The sequence below is a fragment of the Contarinia nasturtii genome, unplaced genomic scaffold (assembly GCF_009176525.2).
Source record: "Contarinia nasturtii isolate CC-2019 unplaced genomic scaffold, AAFC_CNas_1.1 Cnas_scaffold_1029, whole genome shotgun sequence".
NCBI lineage: Eukaryota > Metazoa > Arthropoda > Insecta > Diptera > Cecidomyiidae > Contarinia > Contarinia nasturtii.
In genome coordinates this window covers 122449-148674 of record NW_022198375.1, presented here as the reverse complement: position 1 = coordinate 148674, position 26226 = coordinate 122449, and the positions used below count along the sequence as shown (strand labels likewise).

The following is a 26226-nucleotide window of genomic DNA, read 5'->3' as shown; positions in this document are numbered from 1 at the left end:
CCATTATGTCTTCCATTGATGGTATTAGAAAATTCTTTTGAAAACCACATGACTAGATAGTGAGTCAAAAAATCGACTCCAATTTGGTGTAATGAACAATAATAAATTAATAAAGTACTATATATTTTGTTTCTTTATTACATTAGCTATGAGTTATTCCAGCGCATATCCGAACTGTTAAAAAAGCTTTCATTGTGCATCACAATACAATATCAACTGAAATTCATTGAAACAAAAATATTAAGCAACTCGTTTCTGAAAGTACCGATTTGCCAGAGTTTTTCAGACGGGACCTGTGACTTTTTTAGGCGTAACTTTTTTAATTTAAATGTACACTCGTACACAGAAAGAAAATATCAGCCGACGCTATACGCAAAACCGACTGGTACGTGCGCTCATACGTTTTTACATCTTTTACATCTATTACCATACGATTTTTCGACTGTGAGAAGATACTCACAAAGAGTAACGAATCAGTCGAAAAATCGTATGGTCACTAGATGTAAAAGATTTAAAAACGTATGAGCGCACGTACCAGTCGGTTTTGCGTATAGCGTCGGCTGATATTTTCTTACTGTGTATACTCGGATGATCTAGTCTGTTGTCCAGATGAAATTCCATCCATTCATTTTTGGACTGAATTTCACCCGGTCCGTTCTAACCCAGGAGCTCGCTTCCATTTTTCCATGCTATGAAACTTCAATGATCATCAAGAAATTGTGAGTGAGTGTACGTCACTATAAGATATGTAAAGACAGTTTTGAGACTAAATTCAGGCGTTTATTTCGCTACATAAACAAAAACAAAAATGTCAACTCAGGGACTCCTACTCTATCACTGTCAAACACAATTTGCACAAAATTTTCCATTCGCGATAACGTACAAATTGGATTTACAAAAAAGTGTCTCAAATGGTTTTGGCAAGCTAAGTTCAAAACAAATTCTGCATGTTTCTTAAGATGAACCAATCTCTCTTCGAACCATGTATCGTGTTTCATGGACTTAGTATGAAAACAAAGATTCTAGAGAAAGCAAAAAGTACGGTCGTATTCCCAATTCAAATGCTCAAACCCTTCAAAATCGTCATCAAGTACCGAAAACCGGGTTGGGCAAGCAAAAATTCATTTTTGGTGATTCTTATGGTTACAGCACATCCAAATTTGAATCAAAACAATAGTTTTAGACACGATCTATAATAATCATCAAAATAAGTAACGAAAATATTCCAAATAGTGGCAAATATTGGCTGTTTACTTCACCTCATAGCATGTTGCACTGAAAAATTCATCATTTTGGACAGTGAAACATTCATCGCTATATCGAACCATAAATCAAGTGCATGTGGTTTCTTTTGGATTGATAACGTTAGAGCCCTACTATGTAGGGCTAGAGACGCCGACAAACCGAACTTTGATAAAGGGGTGTTTGTACGGTAGGATCTTCTTTGGAAGGTGTTTTAGAGCCATTATTCGAAAATTTAGTGCTGAAACATAAGGTTAAACCTTCATTACTTGCTCCATTATCAACCAATTATTGTTGAAATCGATAGAATTCATTGAGAAATATCTGATTTAAGACAAAATTTTGCTTTGCAAGCAGAAAAAACCACAATAATGGCTCGCTAATTAAAAAATAGCATTTCCATGAAAAAAGGACCATCTTTTTAACTTCACAAAAAGACGCCAAATTAGATATTTCTCGTCTGTTTTTGGATGTTTGTTATAGGCGAAGGTCCAAAATACTTGAAACGTGCAACAATTGGTTGGATGGGTTGAGAGAAAGTTGATCGAAATTGACAAATCGGTCTGCCAAAACATGATTTTGAAGGTTTGATACATGCTGCGAAAAATCGAAGACAATGGTCCGTTCATTGTACTGTAAATGTGTTCGAAAGCAAATCGAACAGACGAACATAAATTGGGCGCAAAAATTGCGAGCAGCTCAAAAACAACAATGGTGCATCGTATGCCGAAGACAACCAGAGAAGCTGTCTTTATCTTTTTCTACCGGCAATGAAATATGGGACCAAATTCTAACGTGCCGGTAATGGATGTATTTGCGTTCACAATTATTTTGCTAATAGATGGCGTAAGATAACATTTGGGTATTTCACTTCTGTCAAATATCACCAATTCTTTAACAAAACAATTCGACATTAAAAAATAAATGGCTGACCAAATTTTGGATCCTCACTCAAATTAAATTATCGTTAGTTCATTCGTCTCATTTTGGGAAAAATCAAAAAATCGTTCAAATTTAAATTAAAAACTTAAGTCTTTTTTCAATAACATCTCATTCATAGCCTGATAAAGCTTCCTTTAAATGATTTGGTCGACGATATTCCATCATTGTTTTCATGCCATATTATAATGTTATTGTGTTTAATCATATGCAAAAGTAATAAAAAGTTGTTTATGTACAATTTCACCTTCTCAAAACGTGAATTTTGAATAAGTAAGTAAAAAAATGCAATTTCTTGATGTATTTATGTGTAAAGAGCATTTCCGCTTTGAACACCAGTATAATATATATAAAACATTATGGACTTTTTTTTAAATATTGAATAAAGGAAAAGCATTTAATATTTTAATATTTTTTACAAAGAAATTGAATCCCTAACCTCTAATCGCTTCGTATTGCTGTAAAAATAGTTGCATAGAAAAACCACAAATTTTACATTTAACAAAAACTTTTATATTCATTTCTAAATTCAAGAGTTGGTGAGTACTACGTGAGAGTGTGCGCACTTCTAGTGCGCACATATATAAAATGTTTACACCCATCTTTTTCTAAGTTCAGATATAAACGAAAGACGCTTATAAATAATTTCATTTTAAACGTTATAATCGATTGCGAAATTATTATTTTTGAATTTCTGATATACAAATAAAGATTGAACTACTTTTGCACTTGCAATCGTTTCGAAAAAAAAAATTGAAGGTCTTGTCAATTTATTTATGAGTTGCTTGTTTCTTTATAAAAAAGGATAAGATGTTTTTGTGATCTTTTCAGAATCCAATGAGAGAAAAACATGTCCTTTTTTCAAAAGCAAGCTATATTATATAGCCTATATACAATTCCATCATTTAATAAAAATCATTACTCTTTGTGAATCTATATTGAAGAAACAATACTCTCGATATTCCTTTTAAAAAAAAGTATACAATATTATAACGACTTGGTATCTAAAGACCCGGAAAAATAGCAAATTTCATGCTCAATAATTACACATATTCGGTATTGACTGTTGAGGACGCAAGTCAACATTTTCATTCGACAAGTTTTACACACGTTTGATCGGAATGAACAAATTTTAATTAAAAAGGATGTAACTTGAGGCCATATTCCGAAATAGTTCTTCATAAAAAGCTATTAAAACCCTTTAAAACCCAATTCTAACTTATTTTATTTATTCAATGAATTCATTTTAATTTTATTTATTTTTTCGCGTTCTTTTGCCAAGTGTGGTTTATTGATAACATAAATAAATAATCCACAGTAAACATTTAAATTTTTCATTGTAAATATTTGTTTGATTCGGTTTAGAGTATGACGGATTTAAATATTATGCGTGGTCATTCACCTCACTTTAGTCCATCTCGTTCAAATAGTAAGTATAGTTTTTTTTTTAAATATATAATCTATTCACAGGCGGTTGAAAGTTAGAACTTGATTTAATTAACTTATTTTTTCGTGTTCTTTCCTCAATGTATGATAAGAAGAAAAGATTATGAATGAAATACGAAAAAAATGTTTGTAGTATAATATGACAATTTTCTTAATAAAATCGTACATTTATGCTCTCGAACTTTTTTCGTTTTATCATCCCTCTCTTCTTTTAATGCAATCGACAATCAGATTTTTCTTCAGTATAAAAAAATAAAATGTTTTCATCTTTTAAGATCAATCTGATACACAGACACTGCACGTATATCTACCAAATCATGGCTTTCGAACGATTCGATTTGATGAGGCTTCTGATGTTCGGCAAATTATTATTTTGATTGTGAACTCTATGTCAACAAATCAAAAGATTAATCCCCAATATTATGCACTACGATTGCGTCACATCCTTACACAGGAGGTATACATATATGTTATCCATTGTCTTTTCACTAATTGCCATTTATTGTTTTTCTTCGGCACATTCCGATTAGTAAGATAAGTTGCACACGTTTTGGTTAATAATTCGATAGGTTGCTGTATATTTTAGTAACCAATGTATTTGAAGTAACCATTAGTAACCAATGTATTTGAAAGATTCAAATTCAATTAAAAAGTGTTGTTTTTAACTAAATCATCAGATTTTATGGATACCTACTGAAACGCCAATGAATGAAGTTATAGCACATATTTTAAATACTTCTTGCTCCAATACTCAATGTCCGAATATTATTGAAAGGACATCAAAAACACATAACCACAAGACAAATGTTATTCATTTAAATAGTGTGTGGAAAGCCGAAATTCGAATACGCTACATACCAAAAAACTTGGAAGAATTATATGAAAGAGACCGAACAACTTGTCACTTCTTTTTTGATCAGGTAATTTATAGTTATATAGGTAAAAGCTTTTAGATTTGAAATCAAATGATTTGTAAAATCTACAAATCATGGAAAAAATCATGATTTGAAATACACAATTCAAATCAAATAAATCATTTGATTTTATTTGAATGGTCGAGAATATTTTAAATCAAATCAAATGATTTAATTGATTTGAATAGTGTACATCAAATCAAATGATTTCAATTTTTATATTTATTTGAATAAACAAATCAAATCAATCAGAATATATTTTAAAACATTTTTTCAATGTACAATTCATTTTGGTCACACTTTACAGACTTTTAAAATTAATAATTTTTCGAAAATATCGTCATTCATGGATTGCCGCTGAGGCCGTAAAATCATCTCTAAAAAAATATTTTTTTTATTAAAATTTGTTATGTAGTAAATTAAGTAGAATTTTTTTTTACTTACTTGCGAACGAGAAAAGTCTTTCGACTGGGGCGGACGAAGAAAGTATCGAGCTGTATTTTATGAACAAATGACGGATAAACTACTTATTACTAAATCCATAACAAATTTTAATAAAATGTTTTCTTCTTGATTTGATTTGTTCAATGACGATATTTTCGAAAAATTATTAATTTTAAGAGACTTTAAAGTGTGATCAAAATGAATTGTACAATGAAAAATGTTTTAAAATATATTCTGATTGATTTGATTTGATTATTCAAATAAATATAAAAATTGAAATCATTTGATTTGATGTACACTATTCAAATCAATTAAATCATTTGATTTGATTTAAAATATACTCGATCATACAGTTGGGCATTTTCGGTATCTTATTATTCATCTTATTATCTTATCATTCTAATAAGATCAAACTATATTATTACTTATTATTTTTTTGCACTAATAAGTATAGTAATAAGTATAGTTATTAGAATGTTACTAGTCAGAAGACTAATAAGATGCATGTATCTTATTAGTATAGTTATTAGTATAGTATCTCATCAGTATATTTCAATTGGTGTTACTTGAAGCAAATACTATTGAAACACGAAAAACAGCAGAAAGGCAGTCAAAATCACAAAAAAACTCCCGGTCGATTTTTCTAGCATTTCCGATGGGAAATCGGCAAAAATAAGCAAATTTGTGTTCACTTGGCCTGGTTTCTAGAACTTCCAAAATGTAATTCCATATATATATATATTATTCGAGTAATTTTATACAGGAATTACATTTGGAAGTTCTGGAAACCAGGCCAAATCCTGAAAGTCCACCAATCAGCCAAATTCCACCGGATTTTGATTTTAGGCCAAAAAGTAGTTGGCTGTATGGTGTTCACCTTGTGAACACAAATTTGCTTATTTTTGCCGATTTCCCATCGGAAATGCGAGAAAAATCGATCGGGAGTTTTTTTGTGATTTTGACTGCCTTTCTGCTGTTTTTCGTGTTTCAGTACTATTTGCTTCTAGTAACACCAATCGAAATATACTGATGAGAAACTATACTAATAACTATACTAATAAGATACATGCATCTTATTAGTCTTCTGACTAGTAACATTCTAATAACTATACTTATTACTATACTTATTACACTAATAAGATGACGTCTTATTACCAGTTATTAGAAATTATTAGTAATAAGTAATAACTATCTTACTAGTCTGATGTTATTAGTCCCAACTGTACTCGATCATCCAAATCTTATCAAATGATTTAATTGATTTGAATTTTGCCTTTCAAATCAATTTATTTTATTTTTGATTTTGATTTAAAATCCACTTTTGAAAGCCCTGTTAAATTTATACTTAAAACCTTCATAATATAACCCTCTAACCGGTAAGGCGGCCTACAGGCAGCCTTCCAAAAAATGTGACCAAATGACGCATGTTTTAAACTTTATATTTTTTATTGCCATTGTCAGTGTAAGACATTTTATGGAGGGTCCAATTTTTTTCGCCTTCGGGCATTTCGGTTGGAGGGATAGTAATAATATCATTTGAAGACCAAAAAAAAAAATTTAATTGATTATTTCTTTACAAATTTGTTTTAACATCGTTTTTCCGTTTTATTAGGCTATTGCAGACTACATTCATTCAAACATAACAAATATCGATCAAGATATAGCAATTCAATTGTGTTGTTTGGGTATTCGCCATTACTACAAAGATACAAATCAATCATCTGATAAAAAACATCATATTGATTATATAGAAAAGGAGATTGGTTTCAGTAACTTTATACCAAAATCTGTGATAGATACAATTAAACAAAAAAATTTGAAAAAACTGATTCAAACGGGTTACAAGAAAGTCTGTTCTCTATCAGAAATTGACTATATACTCAGGTATGTTCGTCTTACCTAGGTCATACACAATTTTTACCTTTTGAAACTAACGAAACTTAGTTAAGTTGACCCTCCTGCAGACAGAATGGGTCTATATGGCTCAGCAACTCAGAAAAAAATGAATAAAATCCAAACTTCAAACTTGCAATTTACTTCAAACTTCCGCGTTAATTTAATGATATCGGAACATAAATAAAAATATATATATATAAACCGCTAGAATATGCAAATCATCAAATACCGTTATTGGACCAAAATCAAAATCTCACTTCAAAAAAATGTAGGGAAATCCATATATCTAGAGAATATTTTCCGATTTTTTTTATTTTTTTTCTATTTGCCGTCTCCAATGGTATTATATGAATTCAAAAGTTGAAAGTATGTGAAGATCGGACATAGTAACGCAGCCCCTTGATGCGTATCTCCGAAATGCATCAATGTGTCATGACTGCGCGTGCTAATGCGGTTGAGACCACCAAGCTAACGGACTCGTGTATTATACATATGAAATGGAACACCCATTCAGTCATTTCATTTTCATTGATGAATACATATTCGAATGTCCGAGAATGAATGTGAGACTTCTCCTGAGAGTTTATTGAAATGGAACACCGCTGTTACATTTCAATAAACTCTCAGGAGAAGTCTCACATTCATTCTCGGACAATTATTTCATTTGGCTCTGTTAGTGGAAGGATTTTTTATGAGTTCGTAATATAAATTACGAAAGTAAAATAATTTATTGAGCTGAGTTAGTGTGCCTACTCATTGTGCATTATTGACCTAGCATTTTTAGAGCACACACATATAAGTAAGGCACTTATTTTTAACTCTGTAGGAAACAATTACAATGCAAGCTTCAGTTCGTCTCCATCGAAGGTTCATTGAAAGAAAATGAAATTACATCGTTTGAAACTGAAAACGATTTACTTGTCCATATGAAATTGAATCGGATGATGCAGATAATAATGAAATTGAAATTTTTGAATCAGAGGAATTTTCATGTCAGTTTTGAATCAGGCTTGTTAACATTTGAATGATCCAGAAGTCTCTGAAGATACACCGTCGAATTCATCTTCGCAAGACGTTGATGTACTTTATGTCAAGCTTCACTTGGTCAAAAGACAAAAACTCGTTGTAGTAAATGTAACAAAAACTTTTGCGGTGAACATTCAAACTTGACTGTTTTGTGTATGCAATGTAAAAAACGCACTCTAAACTGATTCTTCAGATTCGAATACATTTTTGTGCAGTTTTTTCAATACTTTTTATTTATGTTTACATTTATTCAACTCGCTTTTCATTTTCATCGAATAATAACAAAAAAAATCTAAATTAATGTTGCTTTTGAAAGTATTTTCATACATTTTGTATGGTGGAGGCCCATACTGTATCGATCGGTTCTTATTATGATACTGTCTGCAGGAGGGTTAAAATAAAAATATAAATTCCCTCTGATCAGATTCTAAAATAGATTTATAATACCAAAATACATATACAGATTTTTCAATTTGCTGCGTACACAGTACACTTTTGACGAGGAAAAATTTATTATAACTCTTGGTTCAGGATGGAACATTGAAGTAAATCTTGTCATAGGGCCGCACGTGGGTATGTATGTCTTATAAAAAAAGGAACATGAAATTTAACTATCAATTAAGATAAGCCTGCCTGGATATGGCGGAAAACCCCCGGATTTCGCCCGGATTTTTTACAATTTTCGACGATTTCTTAACAAATTTTTTTGGATTTTTGTCTCTTCAAATGTGTTGAATTTTTTGTATTTTTGATATTGACAAATCCAGCTTATCAAAAACAAGGGAAACAAGATTTATTGAACTTACATTGAAAATCAAGTCATTTTTGTGGAAACCGAAATATATTTCGAAGATTTTCAGAGGTCAATATTTTTGTTTTGGTTAAAAAAATTAATTTTGCTGGGATTGGCTCGGATTTTCAGTTACAAACTTTGAGTTGCATCGCCCGGATTTATCCCGGACTTAGAGAAAACTCGCGCGGATGATTATCCGGAATTGATCGACATAAAAAAAATTTGGCAGGCTTACATTAAAAGAATTTCAATATACGTGTCAAAACTTCGAATGTACTCGCGGAAAATCGTGAAAAATATCCAACCCAAGCGATGGTTCGATTCCAGAACTTCCATAATGAGATTCCATAACAAATTCATTCTTTGTGTAATTTTAATTTGTAATTACCTACGGGAGTTAACATTTTGCTTATATTTCACAATTTTCCATCGGGAAAAAAGTACTTTTTTAACGTGTTCGTACGAACAATTCGAACATTTTCTACATTTTCGTGGACAGCTCTGTGTCTTGCTTAGTCAAAAACTTGATTATGACTAATTAGTCTAGTCTCATTAGGTATGAATAAATTTCTTGACCAAGTAGTCATAATCATTAACAATTATCGTAATTATCACTTTGCCTACTTACTTTGACCTTTTGCTAAATTCTCACATAAAAGGTATTTCGTATATAACTCATCCGCAAGCGAGCCCTATACGTGTGACCAATTTTGAAAATATTGAAAAGATTTCAACATCAATGATTCAAATGTCATGTACAGAACAAAAAAAGAGTGATGAATTACATAAAATCAATAGCAATAATGGTCAAGGTGCCAACGGACAAACATTGGATGATCAAAATACAATCTCTTGTTCATGTAATGAAATCAAAACTCTATTAAAAATCAAAGTCAAGGGTCACTCGGATGATTTAGCCATTACTTGTAACGGTGTAAAAACAGCCGATAGTATAGCAGATTTGGTGGACGGTTATTGTCGTATAATGAAAAATACTAAAATAAGTTTATGGAATCGATCTTCTATACCAAACGACACAAAAGAAAAATCTAATCCAGAAATCATGGTACAACAAGATCATACAAAAAACGGAAATTGTAAGACATTTTCATTTTTCATATGTGAAGAAAACCTTTTACAATATCAATAATTTTCCTACATAGCACTGGAAGATTTTGGTTCAAAAAACGCTTGTTCACTACATACATCAATTGGAATGATAAAAATGGACACACCAGTGCCAATAATGAGTGAGGATTACGTTGATATTGGTCTGGGAGAAGAAGAAGGTAAATTTAATCGAAGGTGAAATAATTACAACTATAGAGTCAATTTAATCATTTTAAAATTACTGCACTAATCAAGTTGAAATCAAATTGAACAGTGCCCTTCAAATTCTATCCTGAACATTTTCGTTTTTGATTCATTCTTATTATAATATATGATAGATTTTTAATTTGTGCATAATTTCCCATTTATAGATAACGATTATTCACAACCAGCCGTTCGCAATTATGAAGTGGATAGAACACAAATAACTCTGAATGATATTATTGGCATTGGACAATTTGGCGATGTCCATATAGGAACATGTCGTATTATACAACTGCCAAAACCAATACAACCCGATGATTCTAACAATAGCATTGATAAAGCTTTGAAACCCAATGATAATGAGATGGAGAAAACCATGATAAATGTTGCTGTCAAAACCTGTAAAGCGGATGCTGACTTGCTAACATCCGAGAAATTCTTAGAAGAAGCTTGTAAGTAAAATAATAATGGGGAAAAAAGAACTATTTTGGTTATAAAATGTCTATCGAGGTGAAGATTTTGTGGGAACAGTGGCTACTACGACTACTGCGGCACTATTCGATCAACTGAGTTAAGCTGCACAAGCTTTGGTCAGGAGATAAATGGGTGACCGTTTAGAACATTGTATAGTCATGAAATACTGTGTCATTCAACAGAAATGTGATCAACAGAAACCAGAAAGATAAGTATTCTTATCTGAAGGCCCTATGCTCCACTAGGAGTTTAAGGGAAAAAAAATCGAGGTGAAGATCGAGTGACGAAACCGAAATGCAATATAATTTTTCAATGAATCATTTTTTTAAATAAGTTCTAGGGGGTAGACACGTGGAATCAAAACTCACAGAAAATCACAAAAATCATTAAAATCACAGAAATCGCAGAATTCAATTTTTGTGATTTCTTTGATTTCTGTCAAATGTTATGTATATTGTACCGCACACAGACTATGTGTGCGACTTCTACTATAGGCGCACACTACCACAGTGAAATTAGCTTTGTATTAGAGGTTTGGAATCGAGAAATCACCGAAATCGCAAGAATCAAAGATTTCATAGAAATCAAATAATTTACACTGGATTCATAGGTGTCTACCCCCTAGAATAAGTTATACATCTGCATATTTAAAACTTTATAGAAATGGCATTTTTTTATTGTCAGTCTTTATTAAAGATTGTCTATTATGATGCAATGAACCAACGTTTCAAATAAATACTCAACTCAGAAAATTGGAAAAATTATGTACAAATATTTTCGGTTCAGTAACAATCCGACGGTCATGACCGGATATCGCCCGAATATGGGTGTAATAATTATCTACTTTGCGTACCTACCAACCATATCTGGGGGTGGAAAGGGGAATTCCCCCCTCTGAGGCATCGCATTTTGACAATACCCCTTTAAAAATTAGACGAACTTTATTGCAATTACCTTTACAAATCTACTCTTTCTGAATGAGAAGGTGTTTGCACTAGACAGAATGGACTTTTTGGAAAATTCTTTAGATTTACTAGAGTTTTTACGAGAAAAATCTTGCGATTTACAAGGGATTTTGAAGGACTATCTCCCACCTATCATAAATTTTCATCAGGATGGAATAAAAAACTCCTTATTTTTACACTAAAAGCTACGTAAACCCCCTCACAATTTTTGAAAAGTTTGAAATGACCCCTTTATAAATTAGAAGAAATTTTCATTGCACATTATTTCAACTTACACTATCATACGTTTCACTTATATTAATCCATTTTCCATTGCTTATAAATAGATTCTATGAAACATAGTAATGATCATTTAATTTCAGATATAATGCAGAAGTTCGAACATCCCCATATAATACGCCTAATTGGAATATGCAGTGAACCTCCAATTTGGATTGTAATGGAATTGGCCCGATTTGGTGAATGTTTTAAAAATTTACTCAAAATATGAATAACTGAGTGAGAATAAATATGATAAAAATATAGTGAAAAAATGCTGAAATATACAGGGGGAGGAAAATTTTTTAAGCCTGACATATAGACGGCACTAGTTACAAATTGTTCTTGTGCTGTAATTGACGTACGAACTGTCAATGGTATTGTAGAAAAAAATTGAGTTGATATCTGTCGTCGTTTGTTTTCAACATCATTGCATACCAAGTAACCTCGATATTTTTGAAAAAATGGATAAAATCGAATATCGTGCGGTGATTAAGTTTCTCACAGAAGAAGGTGTGACACCAAAGGATATCAATGATCGCTTGCGTGCTGTTTATGGGATCCTTGCCCCATCGCATGCCACAGTAAAACTATGGGCAAAACAATTCAAGTGGGGTAGAGAATGATTGGAAGATGATCCTCATACAGGTCGACCAATTAAAGCAACAGCTTCAGATGTAATGCAAAAAATTGAACATCACGTGCACTAAAATCTTCGAATGAGCAAGAAAGTGTTAGCAGCAATGTTTGACATCTCAGAGAAGAGTATTTACAACATACTTCAAAGATGCCGAGTGGTTTGAAGGAGGAATTAAAGCATTGAAGCATCGATATGAAAGTGTCATTCGTGTTCATGGAGACTACTTTAAATAATAAATATAGTCATTTAAAAATACAATGTGTGTTCCTATATCAGGCTTAAAAAATTTTCCTCCCCCTGTAATTTTGTATGATATTATTGGAACGATGCTTCACTGTGTTTGGCAATAATCGAAGGAAGAAAGTTTCTATTAACGATCATCGTTCTGAAACTTGAATTTTTAAGTATTAAACTTGAATATTTATTAACGAAATACGGAAAATTACATACAAAGTATTTTCGTTGCAAAATCGATATCAGAATTTTTGTGTCATACATTTTTAGTATTATCACTCGTTCTTCACTTCGATTGCGGTTTTTTATTTGCCTCTGGATTAAAACATATTTATTTCATATTTGATTTAATTAAGGTGAACTTCGTGCTTACTTGCGTGCCCATGCTAAAAAGTATGTTGAAGTTATATTCATACTACTTCTAGTACTACCTTAAAATTAATTATCTCCACACAATATTTGAACAGATTGAAACTTGGAACACTTTTATTGTATTGCTATCAACTTTCGACTGCTTTGAGTTACTTAGAATCAAAAAAATTTGTACATCGAGATATTGCTGCAAGAAATGTATTGGTCAGCTCACAAAAATGCATTAAATTGGCTGATTTTGGTTTATCGAGATGGGTACGCGCATTTAAGTTTATCCGGCTTATTTTTATTAAAAAAAGACCTTCTTTTTACTTTGATAATTTTTCCATTTTTTTCCTTTTGTTACTCTGTTTTAGGTCGAAGATCAGTCATACTATCATTCTGGTAAAGGTTAGTGTTGATTTAACATTGATTGGGTTAGGGTAAAAACTCGACTTGAAATAAAAATCTGTAAAAGTGAAACACAGTATTTTTTAATGCGATTGTACAATATACATACATAAAAAACGCTGTGTTTTAGTTTTACACATTTTCATTTCAAGTGGGGTTCATATCAAACATGGACATAGAAATATACATACGAAAGTGAAGACCAGTTTTTTGCTCAACAAGTTTAGAAATGGAGAAAAATGAAACGTAAATTATATGCATAATTACACACACAAAACACTAGTAGTAGCATTGTTGGTAAATGTGTTGGTATATTGCAAATTTACCAACACTTGTGCAAATGTCTATTGGTATTTTGTTTTGTAAATGTTTATTGGTTAGCGCATTTGAGATTTGGTCCATCGTGCCAAGTATTAAGTGTCAACTATGCTGTTATAGTGGCGATTGTATAAAAATACCAATAGATATTTTGACGACTGCTGGTAAATTTGCAATATACCAGAATATTTAAACAATTTTAGTGATACTGTTTTTTGTGTGTACATAAATTTCAATGGAATGAAAATGAAACTGTATTTATTTTGGTTATAAGGAATGTTACCTATTAAGTGGATGGCTCCAGAATCTATAAACTTCCGTCGATTCACCACAGCATCTGACGTGTGGATGTTTGGAGTGTGCATTTGGGAAATCTTGATGCTCGGTATTAAGCCTTTCCAAGGAGTTAAAAATAGTGATGTTATTAGCAAGTTAGAAAACGGTGAAAGATTACCCCTTCCTATTAATTGTCCACCTCGACTTTACTCCTTAATGTCACAATGCTGGGCATATGAGCCATCCAAAAGACCAGATTTTAAATCAATTAAAGAAACTATGTAGTAAGTAAAAAAATTATATAAATTTGAAAGTAATTCAAAAAAATTATTACTTGAAAATAAAAATTACTTTTTTTAATAAAATATTTTATCCGCCAGTGAAATACTGTTAGAGGAACGAGTGAGTGATTGTGAGACTATGAAGCGGGAAAATAGAAGAGTTGCTGCAATGTCATGGGGCTGTGGACCCATGGAGATTCCTGTAAGTAAATTTTAACTTGAACGTAAATGAAACGAAAAAACCTTTATTGATGTGAAGAATTTCCAGTGTCGAAACCATTTTTAAAAGAAAATTGTGATTTATTTGGGATAAATATCCTCATACTATTACTCAATATTCAAATAACGTTGCGAAAATGTATTTTAGCAATGAATATGGCAAATTAAAACTTTCACTTAGACTTACGGTCAATGAAATTTTCAAAAGACTACTTCAAATTCATTCTTTTACGTCATTTGAGGCACCTCATGTCAAGAAATTTATAAAACATATTTTAATTTTTTGGAAATCATTGAATTGAACTGTTTTTGACTTGCAACTTAAAATTAAAATCCACGGTTGGTAGACAACAATAAAGTTCACATAGTCAAAAGACAACATAAAATTAGATATAGTAATTTTATATCTTATTTTTTTGGTTTTCATAAAAAAATTGATTCTATTATTAAAAGAAATGAGAATTAACATAACATTTTTTCTCTTCTTTCGTGATTTACCTCCAGGTTGCAGGAGATGATGTACCACCCTCAAAACCGTCCCGAGTTCCACAAACCAACTCAACATCAATGATATCTGGTGAAAATTCTGGGGCTCCACAGACATATATCATAGCTCAAAATGCGGCAGTTTTACGACAGTTGATGCGAGAAAATGAAAATCGCCCTCTCAATCCTTCAGCTTATAACACACCCGCAACGGTTTTTAATACATTGGGTGTACATGTTGATGCTTCTAAAAGTGAACCAATTACTAGAGAAATGCCTATGTTACCACTCAAAACGGTAATGTTGCCTGCTTCAGAGCTTTTGAAACTCAATCCAATGATGGATGATAATTTACATATAAATAATAAGAATTTCATTATGTTAAATAACGCCGACGAAAAGATCACGACTTTTGAATCTTACACACAACCACAAAGTGATAATTCTAATTCAAAAATTATTCCCAGTTTTCCATGTGAAATAATTAACACAAAAATGCAACAAGTTCATCCAATTTATACAGCATTACAAGCAAATATTTGTCCATCTCTCACGCATTCAAAAAATGATTTTACTCCAAATAATGGAGTTTCAGTTCAGAAATCACGAAGCTTAGAAAGAAATGTAACATATACATCACGAATAGATCTTGGGAAAAATTTTGCTCAATCAAAAAACCCCAGATCGAATTCTCTTACGCGTCAATTTAGTTCGGGTATTGAAGTATCAACCTGTAACAACTATACTGGGTGTAATTTCTCTGGAAATTCTCGTTCAGCTAGTCTGGAACGTGGAACTGCTCGCATAGGAACAGTAAATTATGGATTTCATATGAATAGTTTTGAATACAAAAATAAACAGCAACTTTGTCAACCATTATCTGTTCAATATATGTCATTTGAAAATAAACACGGGGAATCAAGCTTCAATCCAAAGAATGCAGAAAAAATTTCTCGTGGAAGTATAGAACGAAAAAGCAAAGGTACAACAAAAAATATATATCCAGATATGTGGTATATTACAAAAAGTTTTGTAATTTTTTGAAATGAATTATCGCTGATGAATGTGTTAAAAAAATACATTTACATGGATAAATATTAATTTCATATTTCTTGTTATTATTATGATATATGAATACAGGGTGTTATGGAATTACAAGTAAATTCTCTACTACAGAGGTGTTCACTTGAACTCAAACTAGGAAAAAAGTTTATGATGACTTTTGGTCAAAATAACTAAATACGTTTTACTTTGAGTGTTCTTTCTTAAATAATGTTATACAAACAAAATGGAAAAGAAATCGGGAATACACTCAATACAGCTGTATTTTTCACTAGTGACCAATTGCGAAGAGCAATAATTCAAAGTAATCAGAGCAAAATGCCATTTTAACATGAGAGTATTTTTTCACATGGTAAAATGCCATTTTACACGCAACAAATTTCTTTGCGAGTGAAAAAATATCTCCATGTTAAAATGACGACAAAATGCCATTTTAACATAAAGAAATTTTGTCACATGGTAAAATTCAATTTTATCCGCAACACATTTCTTTGCGGGTAAAACGGCATTTTAACATGTGACAAAATATCTAAATGTTAAATTGGAATTTTGTCGTCATTTTAAAATCGCATTTTGCTCTGATTACTTTGAATTTTAACATCTGAATTTTCTGAGAGAAGGAATATCAAATACACACATCAAAAAATTAGCGAGAAAAATCGGAAGTTGCATATAATTTGTTACATACTGGACATTCAATCAGTTTAAATTTTAATTATCTTTTCAATTTTTTCATTAATTTATCTCTTTAAATGTTCAGTAGTTTTTTCAGTCATTCGTTTTTGTTTCACAAATATAGTTTTTTCTACAAATCACTGAAGATAAGACATTGCGCATTAGAGAATTTATTATATACTTTTCGATAGATAAAACTGCTTGAAAGTGAGAATTGATTTCAATGTTGGCAATATTTTATTCAATTCAACTATACAGTTCATATACAGGGTGTGCCAGTGAAACTGATATTTTTATATATGCCTGAAAAAAGCATATTTTTCAGTTAAATTCAGATTTTTTTTTGTGTTATGTAGAGCTGGTCTATATATTTTTATTTCACCAACCAAATTTGATTTCTCAATTTTTTTGTTCGGTTTAGAGACATAAATGTGCCAGAAAATGATCGGTCGCTGCACGCATCATTTTTGAGAAACATCGATCCGAAATTATAAGTTGTGTGTAATGAATGCACGGGAATTGTCTATATTCGCAATCTTCGATCCCTAATGCCTTTACAACATGCGGCAGAAAACAAAATTATATACTGTATTTCAACTTAGAATCGACATTAGACATGTGCCTTTGGCGACAAATTCAGGCCAATTGGCTGAAAATCAATGTTTGGCCATTTTTAGTTGGAAAATGATAATTCAATGAAATTAATATGTTGTTAGTTGTTGGAGATATTAAGATGTTTCTGACTATTTAGAATAGTTTTTAGAAAATATTTTTTATTCAAAGAATGAATTTTAAGCTTTTTTCTGAAAAATAAGGAAAAAAAGGGTTATATTAAACATGAGTCTGGCGTAGCTAATATAAAGACATTATGGTTTTGCTGGCCAGGTATTTTACTTCCTTTGGCATCGACAATTAATGATACAAAAGAAAAACTATCTGTGTTTGGAGACTTGGCCGCACGTAGATCACACATTTGGCTGAAAAAAATTGGTTGAAGTTGCGCGCCGGGATCCATATTATCACTATTCGACGACATTCATCTCGAAAATGAACACATATACACACTGGTATGATATTTTATGGTGATATTCTTATGAATAAGAATGTTTCCAACTATTTAAAACCGTTTTTGCGTAACATTTATCATTCAAACATCAATTTTGAGCCATTTTTATGAAAAATGTGGGAAATTGAGGTTATGTGATATTTTGGCTCGGCGTGGCCAACTTACAAATATTTTGGTTTTGCTAGCCGGTTATTTTACTTCCTTAGGCATCAACAATTTATGATACATAAGAAAAAGTATCTGTGTTTGGAGACTTGGCCACAGCCAGATCAAATATTTCCCTAAAAAATAGTTGCGTGTCACGGTTCAAATTTTTCAGCACATCAATGCGCGTCTATGTCTCCAAACCAATCAAAAAATTTGGAAAATTGAATCTGACTGGTGAATTAAAAAATATATTGTCTATTTATACGTAACATAAAAATAGTTTTTCAATTCAGTTGAAAAATATAGGTTTTTTTAAATACAAAAAAAAATATCAGTTTCACTGGCACACCCTGTATATATGTTGTTTACCTAAATTTTCCATTTATTATATTTGATAAATACATATATAATTGTTTAGTTGAACTGAATTGAATAATTTTAACCATGAAATCATTTGATATTTAAGCGGTTTGAATTATTTGGAATATTTTAGAATTATTACAAATTATTTTTATATTTGATTGCATTTTTTTGTAACATTGTTGTAATACAACAACAATTATATATAAAAAACGCCGTGTTCCGCTTTGATATAACAACCATTCAGTACGTTGTTTTTATTCTAGAGCGTTCATATGTACATTTTTATTAGGCATAAAGGTCACTCAGAAACCACTTATCCAATTTTTATGGATAATCAACTGTACTAACCGAGTTTTTTTAAGCCGTTTGTTGATTAACATGTAGGGATAATGGGGGCAGAGTGATACACGGGGCACACTGATACACCATAATTTTTTTTAAAACGGTAGCACAAAATGTCAAACTGTTGTATTCAAATCCGCAAAGACACACTCAATACGTCGGAACAACGAGAGTCGTCGTACAATCAAGTTTGTGTTTTCGGCACATACCGTTACCATTTTTTCACACTTTAGAATCTCGATTTTTTTTAATTTCTTTACATATGCCAGGATTGAGGTGAATATAATTTGTTGCTATTAAAGCCTGCTTTCATTTAATAATAAGGATTTAAGATTTTATCCACGCGTTGCTGAAAAAATTCGACCGAAAGTGAAAAACATGCTTAGGGGCAGAGTGATACAGCAGTATTTCGCAATGTTTGCAATTTTTATCATTTCTAAAATATTTTATTTGGCTTTTTTCGTATTTTATGTATTTTCTTAGTACTTGTACGAGATTTTTACGCGTTCTGTTTGTAAATTTGGTTGATTTTTAAACAAAACTCGAGGATCAATACGTAGATTGAACATGTTTGCATTATGTTTTCACAGTGATAAGCAGAAATGGTTCATCATTAGTTTTTTGGAAGACATTACAAACTATTATGACGAATCTGATTCCGACATTGAAATGAAAGATAGGCTCTCGATTCATTTTTTTTATTTTTGTCATTCATATATTTCTTTTTACATGTATATCACTTTTTCTTCAACTCTTTTATCCAAAACAGAAACAAAATAACATTTAATGACCAAAAACAAATGCGACTTTTAAATACCATACGCAATAATAGGAAAATAAGAAACAAAATCACGTGAAAAAATCACAAAATCGAGGTGTATCACTTCAAACTTTTGGCCCGTGGCGTAAGTCACATCAACAATAAAAAATCTAATGAGGCAGAAAGTAAGGGCTTTCAATCATCTTTCAAACGGTATCCAAAGTTTTCCAATATCTTTTCATTTGGCTAAAATATTCTCAATTGAAAAAAATTGTATCAGTCTGCTCCTACCTCCCCTATAATAACATATTTCAGAAATTTATTTGTGCCAACTGTTCGATTGTTTAAATTTTTTGCCAAAATAGAATGGAACTTAAACACTTTTTTACTCGTTTGGGTCCAATGAATCTGTAGATTTAACTGTACATTTACATGCAATTCGACAACCCTATATAATACGAATATCATAAACTATAATGCAAAAATCATTGCTATGGAGGGAGTTCGCCTCATTTTTATAAAAACTCATGCATCTATTATTTTACATAAAACAAAAGTTGTGAAATTCTATTTTTAAACACTTTGAAATCTTTTGAAATGTACCACACTTCTTTTGAAACTTTTTGATCCTTGGATTTTATGAAAACTGTTCACAAAGTTGAGTTTATTAATTGAAAGTTTTTTGTTTGTCTCTTTGAAATGCAATCATTCAATTTGATAATCAAATGCTACTAAAGTTGTAGAATCTTCGGAACCAATTCAAGAATCAATTTATGACTTTGGAGGAAATGTGAAAAGTTGCGCTAGCATTGCACTGAGTAAAAGTATTTCAAAAGGACTTGTCCCCGCAGATACATTATTACAACAATGGGCAATCTCAAACAAATCTCCCAACTCAAATATATCGCCAAAATTGAGTTTACATCATGTTCAAAATATAACAGGTTTACGAAACGTCTTTAATGTTCTTTAATAATTGAACACATTTTAGTAGATTCATTTTATTTATCTTTCTGAATAATATTATTCAAATTAATTATTTTGAACAGGATGTCAGCCAAATCAACAACAGGAGCAGCAGCCGCAGCTCCATGGTACCTTTTTCCATTGCAATTATTCCATTTATTATTTTATTCGACTTTAAAAATAATCAGCAAAACTTTTCCCTCTCACGTGAAACTTCTCAATTCACTAAAAATATTAAAAAGTTCATATTGTTTGGTTTTGTCCATATAAAAATGAAAATGTATTTTTTCTATTCCTCACAGCTCATAAAAATCATTCGTCAAATACTATTTATACACCAATGTATCCTATGTGGTCGAATGTTAATTTATCACCCGTACCATTTAACGTTATAAATTCTTTTCAAAATAAAATGATGAGTATGAGTTTTACATCTGATGCAAGTGATGAATCGAATTCGTGTCAGGTTTGGATTTTCAGTAGTTGTAAAAGCATGTTTCGTCTAAAAGAATTTTGAAAGACTCATTTTCGAATAAGTTGACAAAATTCAAAAGGCACAATTTAGTATAATGAATATCTGAAAATACCAACAGTTTGGCTCAATCGCAAATGAACAAACTTCATGGAATTTATACATTTTTTAATTATTAGTAATTTATTTGTTGATAGAAGCGAATTTTTGACAAGTACAACATTTGTACGAATGAACGATCAAAAACAATTCTTTTAATTTCCGAAGATATTTAATTTTTTAAAGCCTACGAACGAGCATATGGGTATTCGTAGGTGTTTGGTGGCGAACACTAGGCAATCCAAAAACAAATTTGGCTTATTTCTCGAAACCACAATCTTAAATTTCACTTATCATTATTTTTTAATTTTATACATCTTTTCCACATTTATTGAGAAAATATGATGCATGTAATTTGTTTAAGAAATGAACAATCCTATAACTCAATGTTGTTAATTTTTTTTTCAACAGTCTGCTCCAAATAAATTCGATGTAAAGCTTAGAAAACAGAAGTTTGAAAGTGAAGTCGATTCTAAATGGTTACAGGAAGAAGAGACCAACATGGTAATGAAAATACGAAGAAACTAAAAAAATACTAAATTAACGAAATAAAATTGTGATGATTTTTGTTTATTAGAAAAAACGATTGAGTTCAGTTTCAAGTACACAAACCAGTAATGAACAATTGTCAGGTAGTTTTCATGGGCAACTAAAGCACTCAGAGCACGAGGAGCAGAACATTTCAACTGCAGAACAAAATCAACAAAAGAATATATCAAAAACATTAACTATTGATCGATCTAATGACAATGTTTATAATGCAACAACAAGTGTGGTAAAAGCAATTTTCTAATATATCTATGAAAGTATATATCTTCGCGTTAGCAAAAATATTGCAAAAATCTACAGATTTGGTAATTGCAAACATATTTACGACAAGAGTTATTTTTCACATTTCATTCATTGATTGCATTTTGTTGATTCGAAATTGATCGGATATTTTCCTAAAATGTATGTCTGCAGTGAAAAAAAAGACCTGTGCAAAATTTTACGTCACTAGGATGTCAGTTTTTTGTGATTTTTCCAAAGAAACTGAATCAGAAATTGATTGTATCGAAAAACTTTGACAATGGGTCAAAATTTACGACACCTCAAAAACATGTTTTCTGGGCGTTTTCGAGATCAAAGAACCCTAATCAGGCCGTTTTCAGCATGTTTGTTGTGGGTCTGTTCCACATCGTACGTTATCCTCTGTACGCAAAATTTTCCCATCGATTACCTCACCCCACAGAAAAGTTATTTAAAATGGTTTCATAATGAAAGTGTGAAAAATCTTTTGCGAGTACTTCTGCTATTAAATTAAAGAATATGATGCCGAACATATTTTTTGGTCTCCAACTTTACGCCGCTTGAAAGGTTTTAAATATTCGAACAAATATTATTTTGAGCTAGCTTAATAAAAGTTCGTCTTACTCCTGTAATACTCTCAATTTAAGTGTTTGGTAAAATATACTGCACACAGAAAACATAAATATTTTGCTCTGCACTATTGAACGTCATCATCATAATCATCAATAATAATAAATCCTTAAAGGCAGAACATATTATTTTTCCTCGGAATATATGAATCCGGATAGAAATCGATGATTATAAACACTTTCGGATTTTGGAACACCCTACTATGCAATATTTATTGTTTGTTCCTTTTGTTTATTTCTCTTGTTCCTTTTGTTTAGGAAGTTTCCATAGGACTCTTACTATCCTATAGTTATTCACATTTTTTTCTACATAATCGATTGCAACTACCAAATCGTAAATCTAAGCAATATTTTTTTGCCCAAGCGATTTCAAATTTATTCGTGGTCAATACCAATGCTTTGCTCTTATTAATCCTTTTTAATTTCCAATAACAAGCCTTCTATATAATTGCATTTTTTAGGTAAAAGCAATAATGTACCTAACCCAAGGTGTGGAAAAGGCAGTTGTCGTTGAATATTTAGATTTAGTACGATATGTTGGTGTCGAACTTAGGACTCTCCTTTCATCGGTTGATGAATTAGCCTCGGTTTTCCCTCAGCAAGCTCTCAAGTAAGTTTTTCTCTTCATTGAATTTATGTATAAAAATTATTTTATTCTATTTCAATTCACAGAGAAGTTGAAATGGCCCATAAAATTCTAGCAAAAGATATGTCCGAGCTAGTTTCAACGATGCGCTTGGCTCAACAATATAACGATACAACGTTGGATGTTGAATACCGGAAGTAAGTTATGAATTACTGAATGCTGTACAGTAATAAAAAGTAAAGCTTACATAAGAATTATTTTCAACATAATAAATATTATTTAAATTAGGAATATGCTATCGGCTGCTCATGTGTTAGCAATGGATGCGAAAAACTTGCTAGATGTAGTTGATTCTATCCGGATTAAAAATCCAAATTTATTCATTGAAGAAAGATCAAATTCTTTATCTGAAAATGTATTAGAGACTGAAGTGAATACTTCTCTTGAACACAACGATTGGACTGAAGAACAAGCATATGAAAATTTGAAGAATGAACATCAACCAATATCATATCAAGATGAAATTTATGTTAATCAACAGCAGTGTGATAACAAGAGTAGTTCAATAAACAGTACATCATTGTCTGTTGAGAGTACTCGACAAGGTATAATCACTTAATAATTAGTATTCTATTACTCTACAATTCTGATCCATTCCTTAAATTCTTTTCCATTATCGTCATTCATATTAATTCTAATATTTACTATGAGATTCTCAAATGACGATGATGATGGTGGAAACATAGTGTATGTGAGATAGAGTGTGTGTGCGTCTTGAGTAAGTGAGAGATGATTGAAAACCAATAGAATGTAAGAAACTATATAGCTTCACCACACACATATAAAAGAAACCAAATTCGCGACAGCAAACAGATTGCTGACAAAAATTGAGATTTTGTAGTAGAGAGATGACCCGTTGTACACACAATATCATCAGAATAACGTCAAATTCACAACATGGTGCAGCGAACAGAGAGAGAAAGAGGTTCTGATGAGTAGATTTAAATCAGTAGAGGATATGTGATTTCAAAATTTTCTTCAAAAAACCCTAGGAAATCGAAGAAAATTTCATTTCGGACGAAAATCCCTAGCAAATCGGATGAATTTGGAAGTCACAGGGGAAGGGGGTAACCGCCCCTCTCCCCTTTCGCACATTACTGATTTAAATATTGCGTTTAACCAATAACCTCTGCGTGTTTCATCGTTGTTTGATGGGTAAAAATCTAGGGTTTGGACACTCGGATTAAAGATCGTCGTTTGCTTCGGATTCGTAATAGTTGGATTCGTCGGAATAGTGGAAATCGGGGAATTTGATTTTTAGCGTAAAACACTTCGTGTTTTTTTACTAAAATTGGTTTAAAAATTTAATGAAGTAATTTTTATTTATTGAAAACACTGTAAATTAAATATTTTTTGTTATAATTGGTATCAAATTTATGAACTAAAATCATTTAAATTGTTGTACGACTTATGAATATAAATAAGTTCATTTATAAAACTGTAAATGCAGATATAAGTTCGTTGATGGTGTTTTGACAGTTTCAACCAACGATTTTATATACGTATACAAAACATGAAGTTATTAGAAATATAAATGTTAAATTTGTGTTAATTTTTATTAAATTGTGTTAGTTTTCGATTTAAATTTCTCAAAATTACAAAATATATTAAATTTCAATGTTTCAGATTGAAATTAAATGTTATCGTTGTATACAAAAAAACTGTACAAACAGAATATAAACTAGATCATTGAATGTTTGGGAATCGTCGGAATAGTGAGAATAGTAAGAATAGGGAGAATCATGGATTAGCTGTATATTTTTCATTTGCAAACGGTGTCTACGCCCTAGGTAAAAATCGTTTATATATTCATAAACATTTGTTCGATTCAGAGAACGGCAATTGAATTAAAAATTGATTGTTTCCCCACAGAATATCTAAGACCATATTTGAATCACAGTTTCTAAAATGATGTAAGAGAACGTCTGAGCAGCGTTTTGATAAATATTCTTTAGGCTGATTTTAAATTCGTTGTTCAAAAAATTCAAATTCTATAGCTTTACGATTTAAAGGATTTGAATGATACGAAATTTGTCATATTAAATATTCAAAGTGAAATATTATTTGATATGTATATTTTTCAGATACTGACAACGAGTGGCAAATAACGTTAGAAAATTAGAACAGGGCGACAAATGCGATTCTGTTGAAGCAAAGGGGAGACAGACTAATACAACAGCTACAAATCAAATCGAGTGACCATTGCAAACGGTAGAACTGTCTGTCTGGATCAATCTAACATTTTTTTATTGGCATTCAAGTCGATTTTAAGCTGAAAAATATTGATTTTATAGTGAAATAATAGAATTTAATAGTGAAAAAAATTCAAAAGAATTTAGAGAAAGAATGAATTGAAGAAATCAAAATATATAGCGACACAGAAACACTTTAACTAGAAGTAGTAGTAGAGGTACCGGGGACATATTAATTGCATTTTTTTCTTCCACACTGTGATGGAATCAACAAATATCATTGAGCTCAACACTATAACAAAATCTCTATGTTATTGTGGTTATTGATTTTCTCATATATTATTTCTTTTATAATTCAATTTTCCATTCTATTCCATTACTTATTAATACATTTCCATTTTCTCATTCTTTTCTTCTGATTATCCCTAGGTAGTTCAAGTCAAACCGGTGAGACTAAAAGGAAAAAAATATATCGACACATTTTATTTTTATTTTATTTTTCTTCTAGCGAAACCTGACACTTTACAAGATCAAGCAGGCATAAATGAAAATACCTTATAAATTAAAAGGCAACGATAATTACACAACATTTAGACCAAGGCGGAAATAATCAAAGTATCTTTTTACATAACGTAATTAACAAATTAAAGAAATTTGTTGTTTCAAAATAAACATAGAAAGCATATTATATTTGTGTTATCATTTCTGAATGTTACTATTAGAACATGATATTTGAGGAAAAATATTTTCATTCAAATGATTCAGGGGCGCATAAACTACAGCCACAAAGTCACTCTTCACCAAAGTCAGGCAATGAACATAATGATAAGCACAAATTCATACAACATTCATTTGGACTTTTTACTTGAAATTCTCACTACAACCGAAATGTTCATGTATTTATAAAATTGTAACGTTTTTTTTATCCATTTTAACGTTGAAAAATGTAACGCCCTGAACTATTTTGGTGGTCATTTTCGTGTCAAATAGAAGGTAGATAAATTTCCAATAAAGAATACAGATTCCATATTCTACACTATAATGTGAACCCGACTCAATACAACGTCAAGTTTTAATTTTATATTTCAATT

At 31.0% G+C, this 26226-nt stretch overlaps 1 protein-coding gene across 8 annotated transcripts; it reads left to right on the top strand.

Moving 5' to 3' along the window:
- The first annotated feature begins 2172 nt into the window (after positions 1-2172).
- On the top strand, positions 2173-25823 carry LOC116343492 (focal adhesion kinase 1). Of its 8 annotated transcripts, XR_004201342.1 has the most exons (29): positions 2173-2454; positions 3547-3610; positions 3903-4084; positions 4305-4547; positions 6598-6869; positions 8371-8480; positions 9360-9797; positions 9864-9989; positions 10182-10466; positions 11816-11911; positions 12942-12978; positions 13053-13212; positions 13314-13347; positions 13940-14225; positions 14322-14424; positions 14946-15909; positions 20080-20286; positions 20392-20436; positions 20611-20774; positions 21291-21383; positions 21457-21654; positions 22759-22907; positions 22970-23080; positions 23172-23488; positions 24570-24733; positions 24816-24856; positions 25028-25154; positions 25565-25582; positions 25644-25823. XR_004201342.1 is itself a non-coding variant. In XM_031771561.1 (26 exons), the coding sequence occupies exons 2-26, from the start codon at positions 3550-3552 to the stop codon at positions 25694-25696; spliced, it is 4746 nt and encodes a 1581-aa protein (XP_031627421.1). In that variant the 5' UTR covers positions 2173-2454; positions 3547-3549; the 3' UTR covers positions 25697-25823. The 8 variants fall into 8 exon arrangements, 6 of the variants coding, with proteins under 6 accessions (XP_031627421.1, XP_031627422.1, XP_031627420.1 ...); XR_004201341.1 differs by lacking the exons at positions 24570-24733; positions 24816-24856; XM_031771561.1 differs by lacking the exons at positions 24570-24733; positions 24816-24856; positions 25028-25154 and having other exon boundaries at positions 20086-20286.
- Positions 25824-26226: the final 403 nt, after the last annotated feature.

Bases quoted from the DNA above. Each gene is read 5' to 3' on its own strand.
- LOC116343492 (XM_031771560.1), top strand. From the start codon at position 3,550: ATGACGGATTTAAATATTATGCGTGGTCATTCACCTCACTTTAGTCCA. The intron at 12,979-13,052 runs GTATGTTGAAGT...ATATTTGAACAG, and splicing joins TTGCGTGCCCATGCTAAAAA to ATTGAAACTTGGAACACTTT. The intron at 13,213-13,313 runs GTACGCGCATTT...ACTCTGTTTTAG, and splicing joins ATTTTGGTTTATCGAGATGG to GTCGAAGATCAGTCATACTA.